Source organism: Echinococcus granulosus (assembly GCF_000524195.1).
Source record: "Echinococcus granulosus chromosome Unknown EG_S00160, whole genome shotgun sequence".
Taxonomy (NCBI): domain Eukaryota; kingdom Metazoa; phylum Platyhelminthes; class Cestoda; order Cyclophyllidea; family Taeniidae; genus Echinococcus; species Echinococcus granulosus.
The window spans coordinates 85683-106963 of record NW_020170540.1 but is presented as its reverse complement, the minus strand read 5'-3'; the positions used below and the strand labels follow the sequence as shown (position 1 = coordinate 106963).

The window sequence follows — 21281 nt, the reverse complement described above, 5'->3', positions numbered from 1 at the left end:
ATGAACTGTTGTTGACATGTGTGAACTTGGATGCGGGTTCCAACGCGACTAACAAAGAGAGCAAAAACTTCTGAACAGAGACTTCTAATATCAGCAACCTATGTATACCCTTGTGTTGTTCTGCTACTCAAGTGTTAAATCACAATATGGTCACTTCACCCTCAATCTCGAGTGTTTATATCAACTGGACGATTCTTGTCCCTGAAGCGGATGATTGCACATTTAAATTGCCATCTACGAGGCATCGAACAACCAGAAGGAAGTCGGAATGGCCTAATTTAAAGTTTCTGCGAATTACAAGAAGTCACTGTAGTAGTAAGAAAAATTGTAACTTTATTTTTAACTTCACAGTTAACTGCATTCATCTGCAGGTACACCTCGCCTACGAATCTGGAGAGATGCCTTTTGGTGACTGAAAAGAGACAGGATATAAGTGATTAAATAAATTGCTGCCCTGCCAGACTTCCTTGAAGACAGATCTGCATTGCTAAGGTGGGGAAAGGCTAGAGGGCTGCTGACATGGCTAGGAAGCCAGGTTGTTGTACAAAGGCACGATAGAGGTTCCCTAAGTGACTCGTTGCCAAAATCTAAAGCAAAAGAGACATTTCAAGCATTTCTTTGCCTCCCTCTCTTAAAAGCGGCGTTTTCAGATCTGCCCGTGTCCAGCCTTCCGTGTTAGCCATTACAATGTGGTTGGTGCTGCAAAAAAGGCATTTACTAGCAAGCCGCATCAGTTATCAAATTCGCGAGCTACTGAGGTGATATCTTACCACTATGTCACCTATCTCTCTTGCCAATTGCACCGCATCTGGTGTTTCACCCTGTTTCGAAACTGTATTGGAGGGAGGTTTGTGCTGACTACCTCATATGTCCATCGCTGGTCGTAGGTACACTGGCCTAAAAGCAGTCTTTTGTCAAAAGACAGGATTTTTGTCAATTCAGTGCTGCCCAGCCATATCTCTGTGGGTTTTATCCGGCTAGTTGAGACGTGGAAGAAGTGCCATTTGTTCTCTAAGCAGACATTAACATAAAGGTACGATAGAGAGCTTTATAGCCACCATTTCCAGGTGGTTCACAACTAATATGGCCCTATTCTTGTGCTAATAGCTGTCCTACAGTACATGGGACAGGGGTATTTGCCAATGGCAGACATCATTTTCTACCCCTCTTTGACGTCTTCGCAGACTCTCTTGTCCGCATTATATGCAATTCTTCCTTCACGTCAAGATTTATCAAGCAGTAGTAAGAAATCAGAATAGGTATACTTTAAAATTAAATTTGCTGTTTGCCGCCACTGACTTAGTGTGCTAAGACTTCCCTTCAGACAAAGAAGGCCAGAATATATGCTGATGTCTAGTGGCATGGCTTCGAGGCCACACTGTCCAGGAGAGGCATAACGAAGGAGCCCATAGTAGTCCGCTGACAAAATCTAGAGTTAAACAAACATCCACTATAACATACAGCCTCTCTCCTCCTTTGAGCGTCGACCCTGGTGATTCCCTCACTCCACTTGCCGCGTCAGCCGTTACAGCATAGTTGGTGCCACAAGAACAAGGTGCATAAGAATCAAAGAATTTTGATCTGAAATCAAAATTGTTGTTTCAATGCTTCTAAAGACATATTGACAAAGTGGTCTACCCTTTTAATAAAAGCATTTAATTTCGAAAATAATTGTTGGGGACCACTTAATGAGGCTCCAGCAGTGTCGAATGATATCCGAATAGCAGTCAGTAATTACCCCACATTAGTTAACTCTTGGTCAGTGATTAAGACAACCTAAAGGATGTTTGAGAGCGAAATGAATAAATATTTTCCCTATTTATGAAAGTATGAGTGATAGCACGATGGTCACATGTTCAATTTATCTGGCAGACGTTGGAGATTCGACGCGGAATTTTAATTTCTCTGTTGTGCATCTCTACGATCAAAGAGGATCCCCTAGTGACGTAGCGGCAAAGCAATTTAGTCCAAATGTGAGGCAGATGATTCTTTAGTCAATGGATGACTGGAAGTGTGAAAGGCAGGAGTCATGAGGGTGCTACGTCTCTGTGGCTCTCCCTTTTTAGACATTGAATGCACACCCGCAAGTAGGACAAACATCGAAAGACGGCAGAATCGGTTCAGATGGAAACCTGCTTTAGAGGATTAACGCTGATTAGGACACAGGGCTAACCTTTACCTCTTAGTAGCGCTGTCGGACCCTAGTAGCCTTCAAAGTAAACAAAATTTCAAATTCTGCTTCCTAATGCTGCATCGAAATATGATAGAAGGAGAGTGCTTATCGCAGGTAGATGATACTACGCAGACTAGTGGCAGAGAGGCCATTTAAGTCATGTCCGCTCCTGGCACATACTCCAATCCCGTGATCTGCACTAAGACCAGTCCATGTTAAATAAGGAATCACTCGCAACAGATGTCAATATCATTAAAACTGTGTCTTCTACGTCTTTTTCAAATGCCTAAGGATTTATTTGTCAGTTGGAACCTGGCAAGTAGAGGCAATGGTGGTGAATCAGGCAACTTTCCTATTTTGAAATGATGAAGTGCCATATTACCATCACCTCAGCCTCCGTTTAACCTCCTCTCTTAAATCAGTTATGTATCAATCAGTAGGAGGAAATAAATATCTTTTTCATTTAAGTTAGCCTTGCGATATCCTTACTGGCAATAGCTTAAAAAGTTCTCGTGTGAAGAATCGTTTAAAGGCGACCTATCCATAAATTGGCCAGCTAGTCAAAGTAGTGGACAAATGGAATGTCAAATGTACGTAAAAGTTACGACCTTGCCAAGAATCCAGGTATGTACGAAAGGGCAGTTGAGCATCCTTTCAGATTGCGATACAAGTTTCTTCTCACTCACCCCTAATTTGACTGCCCTTGTGACGGCCTAAAGTAGAACAGGATGTCTTCTGGACATTAAACCTAGAGGATCCCATACTCGTGTGTTTTGAGCTAATAGAAGCTCTACCACATGGTAAGAATTTAACGACCACTCAGGTATTCGTTTAAACTGCATTAAATTGACAACACAAAAATAGCAAAAGTCAGAAGACCCTCTGAGAAGGCTTTTTATGGACGACACATCTAAAATGACCCTATATTGTTCTTATTTGATAACAGGGCTGCTAGCTGATCCTTCCACATGTTATACTTTGGATGTTTGCCTAATCCTTCGTTTTGGTTTTGTGGGGAATCAGAGCTGCAACTTCTTACTTTCTTTAAGTGGTAGAGCATCTGAACCATGCTAGTAGCACCCAAGCCTTTGCCTGTTTTGGCTATTAAAGAAGGTTTGCCGAGCTACACACCTCCACAAGTGAACCAGAACCAAAAAGTGGGATGATCAGCAAGGGTCATCAACCCAATGACTAAAACAATTTAGCTGAACTCCTGATTCGGTAGAGATGCCGTCCTATTCAGGTTATTGTAAGCCAAGCATTAGTGCAGAGTTGGCATTTCGTGAGCTTGTTCGTGACTGCTGTTTCTTCCATAATCACTTTTGCCCTACCAAACCATCCTACTAAGCAGTTTGAGTGGGAAATCTGCGATCTGGAGCATTAATTCTGATTTGTTTGGTGAGATAGTTATTAGCGCATAAATATTATGCTGTTATAAAAAATAGGCTACTGGACAATAATTGCACCTTTTCAGACCTGATTACAAAAGCTGATGCGCTGGGGGACCACATCGAGAGTACCTGATGTGTCTGCTTTAAGGACAATGAAACCAGGACCACTCAGAAGTTATTTAGGGACCTTGTACTTACCTAGAGTTTGGGACGACCATCTGTGGTAATTGAAGGGAGAAAAAGAATAGAACATCTGGTTTTTTCAGGCCGGTTAGAGGCAGGTAAACAAAGCAGGCCTTCCTCCATCTTCATAACATAACATAACATAACCTTCATATTGGTGCTTAAATTTATGTGGGAGTAATTAATTAAATATCAGCAAAATTTACTAAAAATAGTAGTAAATTATTAACATTGTCTTTTGGGAGGAAAACATTTGCCTGACTTTAAGAGAACGTGGTAACAAAGCAGGCGTACATGGGAAATGGATGTGAGCCATCCCGCAGATTACCTGCGATGCAGTTCTGAATTTAACACCCAAAATTACTTCCTTCTTCATTTCTAAACTTTACATATCATGATTTTTTATTGCAAAATGTAATATCCTTACTGCACTCCAGAATCAGACATCCTAATCAAAAGTGCTGATCCAAGGAATCAGAAGCCAATCCTTCCTTCTCAAGCGGAGCTTGCGCTGGCGGAAATACGAGGCTAGGGTCATCAAAATTAGCCATTTGTGACCTGACAAGGAGGTTAAACAGAAACATTAACCTCAATAATATGACTCCAGCACTGATCACGGCAAACGCCAAGCGGCGTATTTCCGCATGCGAGTAAGAAGGGAAGTCCTACCTTTGCCTTAAAGATCCCCTATACAAGCAAAATCGTCCTCGAATCTGTTTGAATAGGGTTTCCCTACGATGTGCATCGAAGTAATTGATGTTTACCAGCTCGGCCCTGCCTTTATGTGGATGTTTCGGAAGTTGATACCCCAACAAACAGCTGCAGTCTATACACAGATGATGCGTACCACAAAATAACAGAAAAAGTGCCGTGTTTTTACTATTCTCTCCTCTATTGCCAGTTTGAGATCCCTGGGACCAGGAAGTCTGGCTTGTGCAGACGTCTCACCGTGTGCTACAGGGAAGAACTTACAAACGATTTAGGTTTTGTGGGAATTCAATATTTGTCTCCTCCACAGGAATTAGCAATGTCCGCTTAGCCAAAATACAAAGAGGAAATTTCCCATTCTTTGTTTGTGTGTCCACGCTTTTTGTTCTACTAAATCATCTTTCTTGCAGGACGGTAAATTGGTCCACTTAATTTAGCATGCTGTTTAAATCTCTGATATAAAGGAAAACTTGGATACTCTGCATTCTCAATATCCCACTTCTCTACCACAAATGAATGCCAAGGTTGATTTTTGTCAAGTAAAGACATCTTAGTAAGCAACGCATCGAAATTGTGTGCCTTGAAGACACAAAAAGGAACTGCACACCAAAACTCTAAGCCTAACAACGATATCGCATTTGTCTTACAACTCCGATAATATGACTCGACGATGATCCATCCCTATGCTTGGTGTCAGGTAAGGTGAAATGCATCGTTCCTTCCTCTCTCAAAACAAGCGAACAAAGTAGCGCGATAGAAAGGAAGTAAACTTTCGCTTAATCGCCCAGATCGTTTAACGCTGCTTGCCCTGATTAGCAGCTTAAAACTTGCATTTCGCCGACATCTAAGGGCACCAAAATGTGTCGTTTGCCATTTCTTGTCAAATCGCGTAATCCCTTTTGATTACTGGCATATTGTCCTTTCGCAGGTTATTTGTATTGCCGTTCTGTTTGATAAATGCGTAGACTTGCACGTCGCTTCACGATAGTTGCATCCTATATATAAACCATTTCATACCTTAGTCGTCATGGGTTGGGAAGCTTTCAAGCTTTGAGAATTTATGAAATTATACACATATTCTAGGTCAAGTTTTAGGCCTTGACAATGTCGCCGCCAAGCTCTGCTCATGCAAGCCGCGTTTTCAGCCCCTCCAATCATCTTTGCATTTACATGTATTCTGGTGCAGAGCTCGTGGCAGACGGTTCGGCGTCTTTTAGGGTACCTAAAACTTCCCCATCACTACCTATAACAAAACTCGGATTCATTCGAAGTTCTTGGTCTTTCAGATGGACAGGCACAGCAATAACAAAAAAGTTATCCTGGCTGCCACTTTACACTCCTCAAGTCTGTCAAACGCACTTATGGCCATATTATCAGAGTTTCTATTCTTTCAGACTTCCTGTACTCCCATTACTCTATTGTGGTGCAAAAAGCCACGCCCTTATGCCACAATTTCATGATCGGAATAGGGAGTTGAGTTTATTATCTTTGCATTTTAGCATGACTTTGGTTATGATTTGCATCCTAGCCATCATTTGGCTGCTCGGTTCTATGCTAAAGCAGTATGGAAGGATAAAGCGCTTTATTGTAAGTTCCTGGGATAGTGCACGAGAACGATGTCAAACCAAAACTGGCGAATAGCTGCATCTGTGGAAGACTTTAGGACTTTTAATTGGTTAAACAATTTTTAGGATGGACATTATTCATCAATGACATTTCGGCATGAAGTGAGTCCAAGGCCACAGCACTAACGTTCATTCCACCTCCTAGAACATCGGATCCAGACATGACTTGCAAAGACAGATTTGTCTAAAAAATTGATGGGCATGACCATTCTTAAAGAAGTAGCAATGAGTTAAGTCAGTAGGTAGTGCGCACCTGGGTGTGTGATCTATGCCAGAACAGATAAGATGTTGTGTTAGAGCTAATTTCTAAGTAAAAGTTTAAGCCGAAATTACAAATTCTTAATTTGACTTGAGTGTGCCAACCTTTATTCCATTCACAGATAGGTGGACATTCCTGGCTTCTCCCAGAGCTCAATCGAGCTCACTGACAGGTTTCAATCACTTATGGCTAAAAAACTCTAATATCTAGCCCTTAAAAAGGACAGCAGGGCTGTTCTCATTAACTGGGTTTACAAGCACAGTGGATGATATCTATGGGCATAAAATCGGTCCCCAAATCCCTTATCTTAATTTTCATTGAGAAGCGACGCATACACACTCACATGCTCAGAGGGTGGGAGCGAAAAGGATGGGACAAAGACAGAGGGAGGGAACATGCGGATGGTAAGGTAGATTAAGGTGATATGCAACAGAATGATTGGTCTTTGGTTTACCATTTTACTACTAGCCTCCTCTGCTTGCTGTTGAAAGTGGATGTTTCATGTCTGCCTAGGGTAGCAGATTACTCCATTCATCCATCACACCACTGGTAGCTATACAGTTATACAAATGGTACTCTTACAGACTTACGGAAAGTAGTAGAGGCTACTGGAACTCCTTCAATGATAAAAGACACACAAATACAATTCTGCTGAAACCAAATCTTCATCATGTTCTTCCACCTCGTCATAGGTTCGCCTTTTGTTCATTTCTAACACGAGGGTGTTTAAGAGGGTGTGAAGAGGGGAAGTCAACAAGCCCACAAGACAGAAAAGAAGAAAATGGAATGGCTTCTACTGTACTCGTTCATTTCTTGCCTCTCATTGGTCTTTTAACACTGCCACAATGCTGTGTCTCCTAGATCAGCGGCTTATTGAGTGGAGTCGAGTCTATTGTGCAATTCATAATCCACCGTTTGTACAAAGTAACAACTAAATTTGTCCACTTTTCCAACACTACAAACAAAACGTTCACTCGCTTTGTCAAGTTAAGGTATACGAACTACTCTATTTAGATTAACTAAGAATCAGGTAAACAATAACTTTACCCTTTGTTTTATCGCATAAATAACTCCCACTGCTTAGGATTCCATCATGATTCCAATCCGACTCCGGGTCTTGCTGTGTTTTGACTGTCAGTTAGCCATCAGATTGTGATTTATAGGGACGTCATCTCTTCACTTGAAGTTCATTGAGCGAGTTTTACCTCCTTCCAATCTAGATCGTACCCTGTTATGCGTCAATAATATTATAACTGTAGGTCAATCTATGCCAGGAAGGTTGCCAATGAAGTCATAATTAAATAGGCCTGGCTAGAGGTAGATTTGTGGACGTAGAGAGAAAATTAGGGGTTAGAAGTACATGCTAGTGATCTTACGGTGCACTACACGCATCGCTTCTGAGGAGGAATTTAGGACGACTCTTTAGAGAGAGGGAGCAATACCCCGCCGACTCTTCTCCAAATGATTACCATCACCCTTTCTTTGTTTTAGGCAATTACCAAATTCAATGCAAGATATGATGGAGTGTTGAGGGATAAAAGTGGTGAGACTAGGGCTAGGCTCTTCTCGCAACCAGATGCAGCACGCCTTGCAGAAGGAATGAGTGTCAACCTTATGCTTTGTTCGGTTGAGGTTACCTATCTTTTAGGGTAAAAAGCTAAATGAGTCTATTTAGCTACCTTAAGTGTTCTCGGAAATGACATTGAGATCAACTAGGTTTAAAACGCTCTCGAGAATCGCAGTATTTGTTTCCTTCTAATTTATCTTGAGTGATTAAGAAGGACGAACTCACTGAGGCAAATAAGTAGGAAATTACACGATAATTTGCACTGATTGCATTTGCGGCAGTCTAAGCTGAGATTTGTAGCTAATTGAGGCCAAAATTAAACGCCACTTGTCTATTTGACGGAGATAAGATATTCGAAAACAATGTTTCTACCAACACTTGGTGATTTATTGAGCACTCGAGAGGAGTTTCGGACAATTCTGCCAAAGGGCAGCCTGCCTGAATAACTTGGCTTTTACCTGTCCTAATTCGCTCCTCTTCGTTTCTTTTAAGCTCTCCAGAGGAGACACTGAGGCCGGCGATTACTACTATTTTCAAGCAGTAGCATTTTAGGCACTCGTGTGCGATCATTAATTTTACATTCGAAAAGGTGTCGAGGATTGTTTACCTAAATAAAAATGGCCCTTGTGACCAGGTCATCAATGCAGAATCCTCAACTACAGGAAGTAAGAATGCGAAACGTCACCGGACGTCTACCGCTAGTTGATGTTCGTATTGGCACTTAGAATGGCTCATGAAGCTGAACCCATGAACGCGTTACGTGGGCGAACTTATAATTAGCCTTAATGCCTAGAGAACCACCACTAAGCTGAAATAATGAAGGTGGCACAGATAAATCACCTATTTAAGGAAGTGGAATAATCTTGCCTCCTTCTAGTTATTTATAATTACTGCCATTCTTGCTAGCTACAGGCATGAAATAAGCCTCTCTATGCTTCACTTTTAACAATTCAAGGGTTGTCTGCTGCACTGCCGCATCCTCCATCTCATCCCTTCCAAGTGTTGAGGGAGTAAGGAGGTAAGGGAGAGGACTGCTGAGTCCTCGTGTAAAAGTTTCACATTGAGCCGAATCCTCGTGAAGTTTGAAATTGAGCCAGAGTGCTTCCAAATGTGTCTGGGATTCAAGTGGCTTTGACCAAATCTTTTATTATCACTATCCGGTTGCATTAACTAAATCACCCTTATATGGAGCCAGTTTTTGGAAATGCGACATCACCTGAGGACAGCACCAAAGGCAAATTACCAAGCAGACTTTTTCATAATAACTGGAAGGCCCTTTCCAACTATGACTTGTACTCTTTTACGGTGCTTTACCTACATAAGTGAAATTCCTGACCCTAGCCAATGCCATTTGTATCCCCATTATTTCCTAAATGTTTCTTCACCGAGGACAAAAAAAATGCATTTTCCTCTCCTCTCCCAAATAAAGTGCAAACATTCTTATTCTAACGACAAATGAGATTCTGATTCTGATTCATCAATTCCAGAATCGTTCAAATGCCAGAAGTGATCTTTCCAGTGTATGTCCGAGTTTCGATGAGAAGATAGATCTCAGTCACACTTTGAGGTGAGGATGAGCTGACCGTTATCGACAATACTTTGTCCTCTTTTCAATGCAGGAAAATACAGTTAAAGTGTTGATGAAGTGTAGTTAATTTCCTTTGTCTCGGGCTGGGGATTTAAAGAGCAGTGAGGAGTGGATTGAACACATACTTGAAGTGTCTAGATAAACAAAGGCAAGGCATTGCTGGCTTAGTTGGCGGACAAATGAGTAGTCAAATTTTAATGAGTGAAGCCAACACAGTTGTCTCGAAACAAACGAGAGGCGAGAAGGAAGGTGCAGTCAAATGATGCCACATTTTCTTATTTAATATTTTGAAAGAGAGTAGTAATTTTCTGCTAGTCTTTTAGATTGGATTGACATAGAACAATCTGCACCTGTGAGGCTAAAGAACACTCATAACTTAAAATTCATGGTTTTCATAAAGCTGCGATTCTAATGGACTTATGCCATAGTCGGTAAATGGATCACCACAGGACAACAAAGTAAATCTCACTTTAAACCAAATCCATCACTCATCATTTTTTGTCACCAACCTGACCCTACCTCTAACACCAGTAACAACAGCGATCCTGATTGGGCATTTCCATCAAGCAAATAATATATTCAACAATTCGAGCTCTGTTTGCGCCAAAACTCGTTGTAATCTCGGGTCACAGTGTTAAAGGTCAGGATGATCGGATTATGCAGTTATTAAGCATATGCAACGATGGAAGTAAAATGAGACCGGGCAGGTAAATTCGTCGAATTAATTATTCTACTCCTTTTCTGACCTTCTGGGCTTGTAAGTAATTTGATAAAGTCTTACTTATTTTATCTCCTTTTGAATAAGTTACAATGCGTTGTATTTTACACATAAAGTCGGTAAAGTAGAGAAGTGCAATAAAGGATGTAAAAAATTAATTTTGCCCCAACAAACGTTTGGGATTCAAAAGAATTTTTGGTATAAATGCAAATAACCGGCAGCGTTCTGGTAGTTATAGCGGAAGGTTGACCATGCTAGCACCGAGGACGATGCTCAAAAGGAATGGTGGGCCCCGTAATACTTCGATGATTTGTTTAACTTCATTTTAATCACGCGGGTACCTAAGTCTCCACCTTTGTACTTCCGCTTACCCCTCTAAAAACCAGGAGTGCATTTTCAGCTCTTGTATTATAACTTCTGAAGAATTCTAGAAATACCCACTTCTAAAATCATCGTGTACATCCTAGCGTTCCTTTAATATGCAAAATAGTTAATTGTTACGGTATTATTGGGTGAGTTAGAAAGCCCTTTTGTTCCGGTAATAATCCTTCTTCTTACTTAGCCCTACATTTTCTGGTATGGCTCAATCGGATATTTAGATAAAATGCAAGCCGACTATTCGGTTATGGTGGGGTTTGGTAAAATATGTGTGTAAATCTGTTTGGGCCCTTTAACGAGCTCAATATTGCTCCACTCGCATCACACCACTTATTCATACGCGATAGACCGGTTTCCTAGTCTCCTCCTAGTTAGTTCCTTTTGTCCTTCACCGATGAAGTTATGCTCCTGTTTGAAGGTAAGTTCGCTAGAGGGTAGCAGTGGACTTGTCAATTCAGTGTCATTATATTGATGGGATACCTAGCCTGTTATGGCTAATTCTTCATGACAATGATGATGGCGAGAGGGTTTAATATGTAAAAGGTAGATTTTTGCATTCGTGAGGAATATATTTGTGTAGGCGAAAGCACGCGGGCAAGTGTGTGGATTGCCGCAGTGCCAGAATTCATGCACGTTAGCAGTGGGCCTGCCTAAGGCAGTCAATTGACGATTGGTTGCCCGTCAGGACTAAACCGAGATCGTATCAGTGGATAACCGTGTTCGTTGATGTCATGCACTGACCATCCACGATTCAGGTAGAAAAATACATCTGTAGAGATACCAATGCGTAAATAGGCACTTTAATCTGCCTCCTATTGGATTTCTTTTGCCTTAACCGGGCCCTATCGACGATGCGGTAACTTCTCCTGTAATAGAAAACGAAATGACTACTAATAAAATGTCTTGTTATAAGATAAAAGCTTATTTGACAGTGACGATGGTAGCAAATTTAGGACATGTTTTTGGGATAGGATAGGTATACTTAATCAGAGCTGACCTTCATTTTTTAATCAAAAACTTTTACTAAGAATGAGTAAACATGAGTATTTATTATCAGGTGGGTCCCGACACTTGATTCTTAAGCCGTGGCTAAGATATTACCTCTAACATTATCATAGTACCTAGCCTATATGGATATCTCTCACAACGAATGCAAAGACCATCTGCAACCAGTTGAACTGCCATTTTTGTAGGTGCAATATTATGTTCCATTTCTTCTTTGAAGTCGTCATATGCTAAGGTAGTGCGGAAGGACGTACATTACCAGCATACACAGGAGGCAGGAGGCCTCTAGACTGTCCTGGTGATCATGCTTCCGAGCAGGGATGTGACCTACTAGGAGGAAAGTGGCCGAACAGCTAAACATCCAGTAAAAAACAAGAACTTGCTACGTTTTACGAGAGCTTAGGGTTCAGCTTTCATTAGCCAATTTGATTCGTCCTTTGGGTGAGCTGTCACCATCTTTTACCAGGGAACCCTTCTCCGATTAGGACGCAGAATCCAGTCAACGGCATTTTTAGCAACGCATAAATTTACGTGTTTCACTGCCAAGCATGCGGTGAGGCTTCAAATCTCTAGACCTTTGCTCCGTCAATTTCATTCCTTCCCGAGGGCAGCACGAGATCCACCATCCTTTAACACACACCGATCTGCTTCCTAATGCCATCAGCGTTGGTTATTTTTGTGTAGCCCCCTTATACAGCCCGACTGTGTATCGCATTCAAAATCAAACAGCAAAAGAATGGTTAATCAAGTTGAAAGCACCGAAGATCTTCACTGATTCAGGCAACTTCACCGCAAGACTAAACAATGCAGTCAAAAGGAGAAGTCAACTAATGCTAATCAACTAATAGCGCATATTTAAACATGTTGAACGTGAATTCTTTAACAAATTTGCAGTACTTAAAAAAAGCTGCATCTATTTGGACGACTTTTAAATATGCGCCAAAAAGAATTTGGGATATTTCCTGCAGAAATTTCAAATTTTTGAGTAGGTCGTCAACAATATATTCATTCAAACAGGCACTATGCCCATTCGCATCACTAATCTGCAGTTGATCGCTATTTAACGACTCTAATAAAATTTAAAATCCCCTTGACAGAAAGTTTCAAACAAATTTTTTTGTTTATGACATCGAGGCGGAACGAGAGAAAGACACGGAAACAAGTGAAGTGTTGACTTAAGCTAGAGGCTTAATTAAGGCCCAGTGTAGAGTAAATTAAAAGATTTAGTTTTAAATCACCTCTGTTTTTGTCCAGACGTTATAGTTTGTTTCTACAAATGAGTCCTTTTTTGCAGCCACGATGCCCAATAAGCCATTTTGTTTATAAATTTTCGTCCATAATACAGATGTAAATGAAATGAAAGATGCTTTTAAATGTTTAGTAGTTAAAAGATCACTCCTCTAGCAAGTTCATTACATGAAGGAGCCATTATACGGTCAATGAAATGATAAGTCTCTTGGCCTGACTCCATTTGTCATGCTACATTATGACATTAAACATTTGTTTGACTATCCCTCCATGGGTAGCAGGCGGGCTGTGCGGACCTTTCTCGTACCTAAGAAGGCGCCATTGATCCGCCTAGGCATTGAAAGTCTTACCTGCCCTTACGATGGCCGAATAATGTAATTCATTCACAGGGCTAAGACAGGAGTAGATTGGGAAATCAAAGAAAACCCATTGTCACTAGACAATGGAATGAATCTCATTTTAACTACTTCTGCGGCAAAGGGTGAGGACGTAGCTTACACGCTTTGTATTCTTAATTAACTTGGCAGACGGCCGTTGTACGATGATCACCCTTCTTTTTGTTAGTTCATATGCAATCAAGTCTCTCCTACTGATGTAATACCACTGGATAATACAGAAGCGTCAGGAACTAATGTTGGCATAGTTGAGCTTGGATACGTATTATAATGCAACCAATTATGAAACTGAAGCTGTAAAACAGAGGTTTTTAGTATCAGCAACCTATGTACACCCGTACACCCGTTTGTTCGCCGCGTGTTGACTTACGAAGTGGTCTCTTCTCCCTCATCCTAGAGTGGTTATGTTAATTCGACTGGTCTCTTCCTTGCAGTGGAAATGAGCATAATTATGTGTTGTCCAAGTGGCATTAATCAATCAGGAGGAAGCAGGAAATAGGCATATTGAAGTTCTTGTGAATTGCAAGAGCTCACAAGTTGTCCTTAGACTTATGGCCCCAAGAAGCTGGGATAGCCACCCACATTTGATTGTTACTTCAGTGTTGCTGGACATGAAGTTGTGCCAGACTCCTTCTAGCGATCTTTTACGCAAATTTTTTGTTTTAACTTAGTACCTTTTGAGGAATGAAAATTGCAAAAAAGGCAATTCATTCACTTTTGTCAATCTTGGTTGTTATCGAGACCAGATATCTTCTCTCGGAGCAAAGTAAAATTAGACACTGATTTTGGCTTCAAATGAAGGAGTGATTGGGACATCTCTGAAGATGAATGAAGCCAAGCCATTTCGGTGGCAGCGTTAAGAATTAAATAATTACGTAAAGCTTATGTTACTTTTATTGTCTCTTGTTAGCTATGGTGTGGCACGCAAGGTCTTAACGTCCTTTATTTCGACCCCAATGACAATGACATGAATCCACTCTCATAAAATTCCTGCAGTATTAACATTAAAAGTGACGCCAGGCATACCACAAGGTCTATGAAAGCAATATAACAGATAATTTGGTGACACCTGTCATTTCTTGCATGACAAATGAGGTAGTCCGCAAAGCTTGACTGTGCCTAATAATTCACAACTACATTGATTTTACGAGATAAGACGGCTAGAAGAGGAGTGAAAATGAAGCCAACAATCCGTAATATGCTTTTATTGCAATCAAGTGACAACACTACAGTGATTCTTAACGGGTAATGAAATGAAACTCAGTTTGTGCTTTGCGCGTGTGTTCTGGCAGGCGAGGTTGTTAACGGTGAAAGCAAGCTTCTACTTTAGTATGACGCATATCGAACAAAGAACGGCTTACTTCTGCTTCGGCGCGGTTTTTAGGCAGATGGTGTGAATCCTGCATTTCAATTCATCGATGAAAGATTTAAAGAAGACCCTAGACACTAGCCACCAAAGTGTCCTCATTAATGTTTAACTCAAGGTTTCTGACTAAAAACTTTAATTTGAAATATTTTTAAATGCTAAAGTCAACAATTCTCACCCACGGTCCAAACTTCTTCATGAATTCGCGTCATTGTCATTCAGTGAATGTATAAGAAATAATAAGAAATAAATAAAGAAGCTGATTTTGACCCCATAAGCCTTTTTAAACTCCGAAAGACCACAAAATACTCTTACAGTAGGGTTTTGAATTTTTAGACCTGGCCTCCAGGCCAGGCCATCTCGTAGGGGTACAATAGGGAAGCTCTTAGCAGCATGGTATTGAATCCAAGTTTAATAAAAAAAAGAGGTTTATTTGAGACAAAATATTTTTCTTGGGATTCGGTAATGTATCTCTGGTCTTGAAATTTGTTGGTAGCCTTTCCAGTAGAAACGTATTTATTTTCAGAATTTCGGCTTAAGGATGACATTATTAGCTCCAAGCGAAATTACCAAGGTGGCTACCTACTGCTCTCTCAGCCTTGAAATGTACCCGATTAGGGGCTAACGAACATTGCCTACCACTTAACGCTTAATGGTTTACGATTTGATCGCAGACAGTAAGGCACCCTTACAGGAGTTAGAGGGTGGGATACTTCAAAAGTAACTCCACTTGTGGAAGTAGGTTTGAAAGCGAGGTAGTCGAGTGTTCATTTTGTCAGAAGTTTATAAACCTCTGTCACATCGGTGGATTGGTACAACACTTATAACCCTCAAACGTATACATTGATTAGAAGTCTCCTTTACCAAGACATTCTGATTATTGACGCTAAGATTCTGCCTACATTAATCCTCACCTGAAACGTGGTGCACTATTCAGAGTGAATAGGGTACTACTTCAAATAAATTCAATGCAAACGACAATTCCATGGTCTAGTAACCACTGGCGTCCGCTTACAGAGGCGCTTTAATGGAACCGGGGACATTCTTACACGAGAAGTGGTATATTTGACTTCTATCTCATGCGTAGCTAGGCCAAGAGTAGGTTTTCGGCGTCAGCAAAAGGACGAATCTGGAATTGATTTTACACATCCAACAGTGAAGTAAGCGCTCCTATTAACTGTACATTACGGTCTACAATCTCTTAGTCTAGTCACCAATAAAAGTGCGATAATTTTCAAGCCAAGGTAAACTGAAATGGAATCCAACATTTTATTCTATTCGTTGCTCATCCTCACAACCTATGATGATGATGAGCGCACTTTAGCTTTGCCTTTGTATCATAGAGCGGAACGTTATTTCATTCGTTGAAAGGTAGGCAAGGGGAACTCGTATGTCGTGGGCGAAAGGTAGGGGTGGGTTGCTCCATGCATACTGCCTATTATGTGAATCATCTCGATTTGGGCACTTACTAAGCGGGTTCTCGGATTGCGCAACAGCAGACCCCTGACCTTATTTTACTATAAGCTACGGCAACAAAGGTAATGACTTTGGCTCCATATCTACGCTACGCTGCACTGATTGGGTGATTGTCTTGCCCGCTTAAATATGTTCTAGGGATGGAAATTTAGTACAAAGAGACGGTTGCCTTACACTGGTGTCTGTTTGTGAGAAATAACTTTTGTATAACCGTTAAAAAATCTTCGCTAGTTTTACAAACTGAGGAGCATTCCTAATGTACCCTCCACATGTGTCTAGCAGATAGGTCTCATTTGAATTTATCTCGTGTTATGCAAAAAAATGCAAAACTACTAATTCTGTCTGCTGAGTATCAACTTCAAGGTAGGCGTGGCCTTTCAAAGGCAAATTACCTTTTTTATTTAAGTTAAGGGGTAGTATGAACGATGTGTAAACAATTATTTAAGTATAACGAACAGTATAATATCATACTTGTCTACTGCTATAAAAACACCACTTCCTATTCCAGGTTCTTCTTTCAGCAAGTGATCTAGAAGTAGCGCATTCCGCAACGCACGCAGAGTGGTCAGGGAATATGTTATTAGTTATTGCAACATTTTTCTGTCATTTGTTAATTCATACTATGTGGGCGGTCCCAATTTTTCCAACTTCCACAACCTTCACTGCCCCCTTACTTGGTGTAGATGTAAAAAAGAACTATTTTATTACCTACATATTGGAAAACCTCGGTTAAGTTCTTAGGCATGTCGATCGCTAATTGCTGCAATCGGAAGTGGCACGCACCATCTGGATTTTGAGAAGCAGTACGGCCAAATCTCCCCACACGAGTCCACCTCAATAACAGAGCGGACCCCCGAGAGAGGCCAACGCTCTTTGACGGAGATAAGAAGTCGACTCCTGGCCATCATGTCATTAATTATAGTCACAACTTTTGCGAAACACATCATGACACAAATGTATCCCCTCTGCTTCCGGCACTTTGGGTCCCATCGCCAACTTCAGACTCATTTTAAAGCAGTGCACACAGGCAGATACATCCAAATACCTCGCGTTATGATTCCCATTCATTCAGCTTTGTATATTCCCATGCTGTTTTCCTCAGATATCTCCAAGGGCATACTTATTTTTGTTTCCTGGAATCGAGACAATTCGCATGCGAATCTTGCAGGTGTAGTTACCTAGACCACAGAAAATTCAGTCGCAATGGAAAGTGGGTTCATGTGTTTTTACTTTTTATAAATACTTTTAGATTTTAAAACCATACATACAACTCTGTTTAGCTGGAAATGTACTAAGAAAGTGAATAACTCGTTCACTTGTTAATGGATGAATAGCTCACTTCTTTGCTCATTGTTTCCTGTGAAATGAAATCTCGTCTATACTTATGCTTTGATTCTTTTTTAGGGCTGTCAACTTGCCAGAGCGAAAGATCTACGTTGATACATTACTTCTTCAGTGTGCTTGTGGAGTCATAGCGAATGGATGGGTTGACCTTGCCTTACAATAAAAGCGTATCTGATAATGCGAAAAAACCAAACTACTTTTCCGCAGAATTTCAGCTTGCTGCTTTTATTTTCAGTTTCTCTCCTTCCTCAGTGACGCTGAAACCTAGTCCGTAAACTCTAAATCTATTCCTATCTTACAAAGGGATTTTCTCTTCTCAGTCCTTATGGCGTGCTTTCCTTCTCCATTCAGTTCAACTTGATATGTCCGAATGCTTAAATTTTGGTGGGTCACACTGTACAAGGTCCTCTTTGGTGGAACGCATAAAAGGTACGTTAGACCTATCATTTAGCCTACCAGAGTAAGATTAGATGTCTCCTTCCTAAAGGACGATAGGGCTATTTGCTTTCCTCCGCAGTTGATGCTTCCATGGTGAAAGTGTATTCCAAAACCCCATCCCTATCCCAGCCTGCTGTGAACTATTTTCCACTCATTGCTTCAAGGCATAGAGGCAGCAGACAGTGAACTGAAGGGGTGTGCGGTTAGGATGAAATTTGCATTTCTTTGCCAGAGTAAATATAAATAGTGCGTTTCTTACTCTATATTCTAAAAAAATGGAGGAGCATAGTTTGTGATCACCTTCGAGAAAGGGTGAGATCCACACGTGATTTTAGACACCGAATTTGTGGTTAAGGTGAAAACCCAGCATCCCAAGACACAAATCACGAAGCTTACGATAGGAGAATACATGATTTATGCTTGTATGTTGCTTCCAATGATACAGATTTAACACTTATCACATTTTAGGCGAAAAAGTCTGCATATGGAAAGGTAAGAATGCAACCTTTTTTGGATTGAGAACAATGAGTTAAAGTACATTGTTCCCTTGTGTGATGAGGACTTATCAGAAAAACTGTAAAAGACCTCGTAAAGAAGGGGAATCGCAGGTCATATTCCGGCTGAGAAATCTGCTGTCGTGGAAGTACAGGTTCTAAAGCAAGGCAGTCCAACTGTCTCTGGCTACCCCCTCATCCAATGCCAACTTTATTTCCCATACGTCCTGTCTCTTCCATCTAATATATGACGTTCGGGCGTGCATATGCAAAGAGGGCAACATTCAACGCCTATAAAAATTAAACTAAGAAGGATTTGGAGATCCTGAATGATGGAAAGAATTGCTTCCTACTCTCCCACTCCACCATTGGCGATAGAGTGCAAGCCTTCTCAGAGAAGAAAACCCTCAATTGTAATTTCCCAGCATTTAGTAAGTAAAATGTTCTTGATTAGCGTTTGCCTCTTTGGTCCGCACAGGCAAATCCAACGCCGACAGACTCCATCTATGCGAAAGCCACGGGGATCATCCAAGTGTGCTTACAGTACTGAAATAATAAATTCTATAAAAAGCAACAGATGATAACTTTGAAGGAAGATGATGCTCTACGTCCCTCTCTGATTGGCCAGGGATCCTGTAACGGTGCATTTCTGTCAAGGCCGCTTAAAGACTATCATTAACACTATACTACGAATTGCGATAGCAAAGACCCCTTTCCACCTAATAATTTATGACAAGCTAAATTTGGCTCACGTATTTTCTATTTCACCTATATCCAGTTGCCTCACGGACGTTAGTCTGATTTTTTGGATCATTAATTTTAGCGGAGCATAACAACACAATCTTAAAGAGAGCCGTGTGTGCCCCCCTTCTTTTTACATTTGTGAGTAGATTTTCAAGTGAATGGATTGACTTTATGCTTGAAAATGAATTTAGCGTTTTTTTTTGCACTTCTTCCTTTCAACTAAGAACGGTGAAATTGCGAATGTATAATAGAAGATGAAAAAATGTTATAGATGTTACATTCACGTTTTTAACTTGTTTCGATAGAGAATAATGTATCCTATCAGGAATTGAGCTAATAAATTCTGATAAAATGTACAAAAGCAAATTCAATGGAACCAAGCTAGATTATCAAATTTTCCTCGCGAATAGAACTGCTCCGTGAGTTAACTGCGCAACAGCGACAAAGACTTAATCCACTTTTCTTTTTCCATATTTGTAATTAATTTCACTTATTGCCAAGACTGCAAACTATTCTGCGCTTACTGCAGTGTAACAAATTCAATTCGGCTTTTGCATATTCACTTCTACCTAGTTGCAGTCACCTCAGATACGACTGGTCTTTCCAGGTAGAATAACCTAAGTGAGTCATAAAAGCTCCATCTTGCGTAAGGCAATTTGTACCCAGTTTTTAGCATAAACGAGTGGATTTAAAATGATTTTATTCCTAACTTGGGCTTGATTTTGCTACTGAAGGTGACTTCAGCGCCCTTATGATTAATAATGTTTTACCACCCAAAAGTGCAAGCCATTAGGTTTTGGAGCAAAAATTGAGATAAAATATATAAATTCAGATGGCGCAGCTTATTTAGATGCAAATTAGATGATTAAGTACCAATCGTGATTCACGAATCCAGCAGTTTTCTACCTTCTCGTTGCCTACTTAGAATGTCGATGCCGGTTTCTGATCTCTTTCTGGTCTCTCTAGCTGTTAATTGCATGTTTCCGTGAAAGAGGTCTGAAGTCCTATCAATGTATTTTTCGACTGGCTGATCATTCGAAATAGGGTTGTCATGGAGAGTTTTCATCCATTTGTGGACGGTTCTATGATAGTGGTGATTCCAAAGCCCACCTACAGCCGCTCCTCTCCGTTGCAATATAAAATCGGTTTTCTATGGACCAACATCCTGGGTTGCGTCAAATCTTGTGCCAACATGGAATGATGGCCGACTATCTGAACAGATGCAATTACATGACGCAAACATCAGCATTCTCAGTTTACTCTTTCTCAACTTTTTGACCATTTATTTTTAAAAGTTGCCTAAAACTTCAATTAGATATTGCAAAATGAGGAAATTTATGCCATTTGATATGCCACTCGTAACTTAGAACTACGTTCTGCTACAACGTAATCAGCCACTCAAGCACAACCTTGTTAATGGTTAGGAATAATTAGACCTGCACACGGACGGAAATTACTGCAACCATTGAAAACTTTTGTCTACTCTGGAAGTATAATGATGGAAGTGAATCCTTCTGGCATTGTTAACTAACACACTTTTCGACTTAGCAGACCAAATTTGATTTGATTTTATCGTTTCTTAAGAAAACAAATCGCGCAAATTCAGATACAATACAGTTACAAATCATAAGGGTAAGGCAGTCTGTTAGCAAAGCTCACAAGCGAGAAAGTAGAGGCATCAAAGTAATGGCCGAAACCGCGTCGACTGAGACATCAACATGGTTAGGTAATCTACATGAGTAAATATCGTTATCCTCGATACCCCTCGTGGTGGTTCATCTCGATTAGTGGTCTACAATTTGCTAATCAAGACCATGTTTGCCTCATAGCTCCGTTGGTTTCAAGTCTCATTCTTCTAATGATCTGTGTTGGGGGTATTGCCCAACTTCTCACCGCCTAAGTCTGTTCGATGCTCTCAGATGGGTGCAATTCATACGCCATTCGCTGCTATAAAACCGACCGCCTGGAAGCATTCATTCACGCCAATTTAATCCATTCACATTGCTGAGGTCCATTCCGCTACTGTGCGTATGACAGAGGTACACTTTAATGAGTTTCGTAAGCACTGCTGCAGTCCATGCAGTGTTTGTTTTCCAATCATTTTAACCTAGCTTTTTTCTGTCTCAGAGTGTCAACAGTGGAGAAAATGGTATAAGGGATGCTGCTAAAAGTCGACCTGGA

The 21281-nt window shown here is 40.7% G+C and overlaps 1 protein-coding gene across 1 annotated transcript; it reads right to left on the bottom strand. All coding sequences in view use genetic code 11, as the record gives it.

The window, feature by feature from the left end:
- Window positions 1-503: 503 nt before the first annotated feature.
- Window positions 504-16985, bottom strand: EGR_09677 (hypothetical protein; the record flags this gene model as incomplete). Its single annotated transcript, XM_024498926.1, has 3 exons — window positions 504-587; window positions 8847-9020; window positions 16914-16985. The coding sequence occupies 3 exons, from the start codon at window positions 16983-16985 to the stop codon at window positions 504-506; spliced, it is 330 nt and encodes a 109-aa protein (XP_024346665.1).
- Between the last annotated feature and the right edge of the window lie 4296 nt (window positions 16986-21281).